At 35.2% G+C, this 5,499-nt stretch overlaps 3 protein-coding genes across 3 annotated transcripts; all 3 read right to left on the reverse strand.

Moving 5' to 3' along the window:
- Nucleotides 1–19: 19 nt before the first annotated feature.
- TM35_000431150 (uncharacterized protein) lies at nt 20–658 on the reverse strand (the record flags this gene model as incomplete). Its single annotated transcript, XM_029030014.1, has 1 exon — nt 20–658. One exon carries the CDS (start codon nt 656–658, stop codon nt 20–22), a length of 639 nt encoding a protein of 212 aa, XP_028878613.1.
- Nucleotides 659–1,239: 581 nt separating this feature from the next.
- On the reverse strand, nt 1,240–2,262 carry TM35_000431160 (uncharacterized protein; the record flags this gene model as incomplete). Its single annotated transcript, XM_029030015.1, has 1 exon — nt 1,240–2,262. The coding sequence occupies one exon, from the start codon at nt 2,260–2,262 to the stop codon at nt 1,240–1,242; it is 1,023 nt and encodes a 340-aa protein (XP_028878614.1).
- A 733-nt stretch (nt 2,263–2,995) lies between these two features.
- TM35_000431170 (uncharacterized protein) lies at nt 2,996–4,843 on the reverse strand (the record flags this gene model as incomplete). Its single annotated transcript, XM_029030016.1, has 1 exon — nt 2,996–4,843. The coding sequence occupies one exon, from the start codon at nt 4,841–4,843 to the stop codon at nt 2,996–2,998; it is 1,848 nt and encodes a 615-aa protein (XP_028878615.1).
- Nucleotides 4,844–5,499: the final 656 nt, after the last annotated feature.

The following is a 5,499-nucleotide window of genomic DNA, read 5'->3' on the forward strand; positions in this document are numbered from 1 at the left end:
ACACACACACACGAGAGTTTTATTTATCATCCCATTCAGCTTTTTTACCCCATTGTGGTTGTGTAGGCATGTAATCCCATTGATCTAGTGTTGCCTTTGTACCAGGTGCAACATTGTTACTCTCAACACTATCTATTACTTGCAGAGTAACTGAAGAAATGCCTTTTGGAACTTGTTTAGCCTCTTCGCGAAGTCGATTGAGAAGTTTACCACCTTTTGATAAAATTTTGCGCTCTTGAAGTTTTTCCATAGCCTCCATCGCAGATCGCAAAAGACTCGGTGGTCTATAATTTTCAGTGGAATCGGGATTTGGAACTGTAGTAGTAGCAGTAGTAGTAGTAGTAGTGGTAGTAGGAATACCAGTAGGAATCGTTCCTGTACTCGCACCTATTTCTGTTTCTACATTCTTTTTTTGATCATTAAAAGGCTCAATATGAACCTCATGATGCTGAAACACTGCTCCTGAGAGAAGTTGCGCCATTTCAACACCATTACTATTTTCAAATTCAACTATAGCACTTTGACCAGTTTCACTCATTGCATCTGCGGTTAGTACAACGGTACGAACACTACCACAGTACATCATAAACTCTTCTACATCTCTAGCAGTTGCATCTGAAGATATACCGTTCAACTTTACGAAATTAGTTGTAGACATTAAACTTAAGTAAATATACGGTACAGAAGGTTTATTCTCTCTCTTTTTTTCTTTAATTATTATTCTTTGTATTCCCTTTTTTCTTTGTGTTTTTTTTTTTTTTTCTTTTTAAATTTACAGTACTCCCAATAAATAAATAAAAAAAAATATAAAAATATTAAAAGAAATCAGATGAGAAACAAAAGATAAATATCAGATAAATCACAGTATAGTAATTTAATTTTTCCTTTTATATATATATATATTTTTTCTGATGGACAAACAGAGATGGAACCCACTCTTGACCAAGTCAAGAGACACTAAGATGTTGAAGAGTTTTATTTTTTCTCTTTTTCCTCACCTTGAGAATGAAGAGGGGTGGGGAAGGGAAAGGGAAAGGGAAGGAAAGGAAATGTGAAGAGAAAAAACCGTCACCAGCAGGATTCGAACCTGCGCGCGAGATCGCAACTGATTTCTAGTCAGTCCCCGTAACCACTTGGGTATGGTGACACGGTGGGGAGAGCATAATAATAATGAATATAATAATAAACTCATTTATAATAGTTCCTCTTAATTTCTCTTTTTCTCACTTTCTTTCTTTCTTACTTTGCGGTAGCATCTTTTTTCTCTTCCATTTTTGCCTTCATTCGACTCTTTCGTAGTGTTTTCTCTAATTCCCGTCTTCGTCGTAAGAGATTAACCAGTGTCTTTATATGTTGTTCTAACTCCCGACGGTCATTTCCTCCTCCTGTTGTTGTTGTTGTTTTTGTTCCTGTTCCTGTTGGTGTGGTGAGAGCTTCTAGGGCGAGACGGAGAACATCATTCTTTTTCGCAAAGTCATATTGGGCAAGACGATAACTAACATCTTCAAAACGTCGTCCCATCTCTTTTTGTTCTCGTTCCCATTCACGTCGTTGTATTTGAAGTTGATGAATTTCAGCACGTGCTTGATGTAACTCTTCCTCTAATTCTTCTACTCTTTTTGTTAACCCACTACAACGTGTTTCTAAAATTTCAATTTCTTCATCTTTTAATACGGGATCTATTGCCGCGGCGGCTGCCTTTTGGGCCGCTATTTCTGGAGTTGGAAATAATTTAATAATATCAAGTGCACGAGTAACACTTTCTTCTGTAAGTCCAACTTCTGTCTCAGTTTTTAAAAAATGTCCACACATACGTTCATCAACATCAAGTTGCATGTCATCAATAGATAACCACCGCCCACCAATAGCTTCAGGGTAATCATGAATATGTGTGTTAATCCATCGTTTTATTTCATCCACACGATCCCGTACAAGCCGTTGCTCTGATAAATCATCCGCATAATATGTAACTTGAGTAACTTTAGGAGTTCCGTTAGGTGTACCACCAGTAACTGGGGGTACATGATCTCCTGCTACTTTTTCAAAGAATCTATTTAATCGTTGAACTTGTTCAGGAAAATTTCTCCACGTAGAAGAGAGAATAATTATCACCTTATTTGCCCCACCACAACCCTCAACAATTTTTTGAAAAAACTGAACACTCTGTTCAGATAAATCACCCCCACCAAAGGTAAAGCGAGGTACTGGAAGAAGTACACCATCAATGTCTAAGAAGATGACCACACGGTCACATTTTGACATCTTCTCACTACCCCACCTACAGAAAGGAAAAAAAAAAAAAAAAACTAAATTAACCCACTCCAAAAAAAAAAAGGGGAAGAAAAACAAAAAAACAGTGTATCACTATATATATATATATATATATATATATAAACTCCAGAAAATATTGTTAATGTAGATTAATATAATTCTGATATTACTTGTTTTTTTTTTTTCTCCTGTTTGATTATTTTATACTACTGAGTGGAAATAAAGTTGCCTGTTTTTAACAAATTATGTATTGTGTCCTTAGAATAATGGTAAACACATATATATATTTATATTCTAAACACAACAATATACTACCATCACCGCATTTTTTTTTTCTTTTTTCGTTCTTGTCCCACAACAGCTTGTCCTGTACCTCTGCCTAAATGCCATCACTTACAAACAGTAAGGGCAAGTAAATAATAAAAAAAAAAAAAAAGAGGTCAGAAAGAAAACCCAAAGTAAATGGTATACTTTTCTGAAAACAATAGATTCATTGTTCATCTTCTTGTTGACCTTATTATCACCTTTACAATAAAATACTAAAATTGTGACGAGTAGATTTGGTGAAAAAATAAATAAATAAATAAAAGATAAAAAAAACAGATTCCCTCTCGTTCTTTTACCCTTTTTCTTTCTTTCTTCTTTCCTACTTTCTATTTATCTATTCATCTATCTAGACATCAATCTATACCTTCTTTCCTTCAAACCTGAATTGCATCAATTATTATTTCTGATCGATAAGGTTAAGAAAATCTTCATCCCTTGGGGAAGGCTTCGGTGTACGTTTACGGGGGACAGGTCTTACAACCATATAAGCAGAAAGTCTCTCAGATTTACCCTTTTTATTTAAAGGAGTTCGGTTTCCCATAGTAGTATTAGTAGTAGCAGTATTCCCAGAATCTCTTACACCAATGGGAGATTGCCCAGATGGTTTTTCTCTGTATTTATCTTTGACGTCCTTATGGACATTTTTCAAGTTAGCAGGAGCACTCATTCTTCTGTAGTGAGAGGTAGAGTAACTGCGACCTGTTCGAGAACGTGGGGAAATTTCTTTATTTCGCAGCAACGATACTCCTTTTTCACCCCGAATACTATGAGAGGATTCTTTCCCATGTTTTCGGTTTGTATATACCTTTGGAAATGTAATGACAAAAAGTTCAATCATACCTCGAATAGCAATATCTCGCTGCATACAGAGAAGGCGGCGTCCAAGATATTCCAACATCCTAGTCGCCGGAATGGCTACCATTTGTGTATATAGGATATCAAATGCAATATCTAATAATTTTGATTTATAAATATCAAACTCTTCATCATAATAATTTGAAAGAAAAAGTTCAAGATCGGTCAAACAATCACTTAAATTGCGAGAATGAGCCTCTTCAGGAGAAACCATTGATTCTGAAATACCTTCTTGGCTACCTGAACGCATCTCTTCCATTTTGTGTTGATAAACCTCTAGAAATATCTTATTAAAATCCATTATTTCATATTCTTTTGGAATATAAATATCATCCTTTTTAAACTCTATCGCTGCTCGCCGTGCATTAGCAACAGCAAGAACACCATCCAATGGTGTAGAAAAGGGAGGACATGGTTCAAAATCACCAACTTGTAGAACTATATCCTCATCATTAATGGTAGAAATGGCACTGATATCCACAATATCTGTTTGATTACCAGATTCTTCCAATACAGGGGTTTTTAAAATATCTTCATTTCCTTCCCCATTAGGTTTAGTAAAATTATTTGGAATTCTATCCATACCTTCTTCTTCTTCCATGGTATGAGGAAGTTCCACATCCTGTGATAGATGCTTCGGTGTAATAGGCTGTGGAACTTCACAGTTTCTTTCTGGAGAACTAGTTAAACATTCAGTTTCCATTTTTCTTTCTGGATACATCCTTCTTCCATTTCTGCCCATAATTATATTGTCGTTTAAATTTTTGCTTGTACCTGGTTTATTCTTAGTTTTACTCGATAAAATCTCAATAGCAACGCGACCAGGTGTATTTGACTCTTCAAAGCAACCTTGGCGTGGATCTTCAAACTTCTTTTGCTCTTTACACTTACTGTTAGATAAAGTAGGTGCTGCAACCAATACTTCTTTTACTGGTCGACGGAATTGAGTTGATGATTGTTGTTTCTTCTTTTGTTCAGGTGTAGACGGTAAAACGTGTAAGTTTTTAAGATAAAGGTACTTTTGCAAAAATTTTCGTGGCTGTAATTTCTTTTCAGGAGTAGCGGTATGTTCTTCAGAGTAAACGGAATTATCCACACTTCCCGGTTCCCGATCCTCATTAGATGGTGGTGGTGGTGGTGGAGCTTTAGTTTTCTCTCTTGGTGTACATGAACCATTTTCTGAAGTTACCGTTATGGCTGGTGGGGAAAGAACATCTGTTGTTAATACTACACGTGGCTCTGCGCGAATAGTGGCACTGCAGAGATGTGAAGGTCCTTTTCTCGCATGTACAGTTGTGGGAGCGGCATTCGTGATATTTGTGAAGGGGACGGGTCGTTGGAGAGGAGTTTCATTCAGAGCCGTCGGCACCCGTTTGGTTGGCGTCTGCATCTCGAGTTAGTTAGATGAGCGCAAAAGAAAAAAAAAAAAAAAGAAAAGAAAAAAAGAAACCACTATTCTAACTCCAACAAATGACTGATAAAAAATAAAAGGAAGAAAGAAAGAAATGAAGAAACAAAAGAGAAATTAATAACAATAATAATAATAATAATATAACATAGTGATAAATACAGAGAGCAATAATACTCCAGAGAATATAGGGATAGTGGAGATTGTCATGAATAGATATGATTTGTGTATACGAATACTTTCTTTTTTTCATTCATTCATTCCTTCTTTTCGTTGTTTGTTTTCTTCTTGATACAGAATGCAAAAGAATAAAAAAAACAAGAAAAAAAAAAGAACAAAATAAATACAACAGCAACAACATCAACAATAACAATAAATAACGGCAACATCTTTACACATCTACTGGTAACAAGGTGTTGCATGTCCATAGGCAAGTTATACCAAGGTCAATTCATATATGTATATATATATATATATATATATAATCTTCCACAATGAGTAGAGAGCAAATAGAGGATAAACTCCCTCGTCGCTATTGTGAAGTGACAGTTCTTTTTTTTTTTTTTTTTTCCATTTTTCTCCTTTTTTTTTTTTTTTTTTTGCCATTTTTTTTTTTTTTTCATTCTTGAAAATAATGT

The sequence above is a fragment of the Trypanosoma theileri genome (genome assembly GCF_002087225.1).
Source record: "Trypanosoma theileri isolate Edinburgh chromosome Unknown TM35_Tth_43_V1, whole genome shotgun sequence".
Classification (NCBI taxonomy): domain Eukaryota; phylum Euglenozoa; class Kinetoplastea; order Trypanosomatida; family Trypanosomatidae; genus Trypanosoma; species Trypanosoma theileri.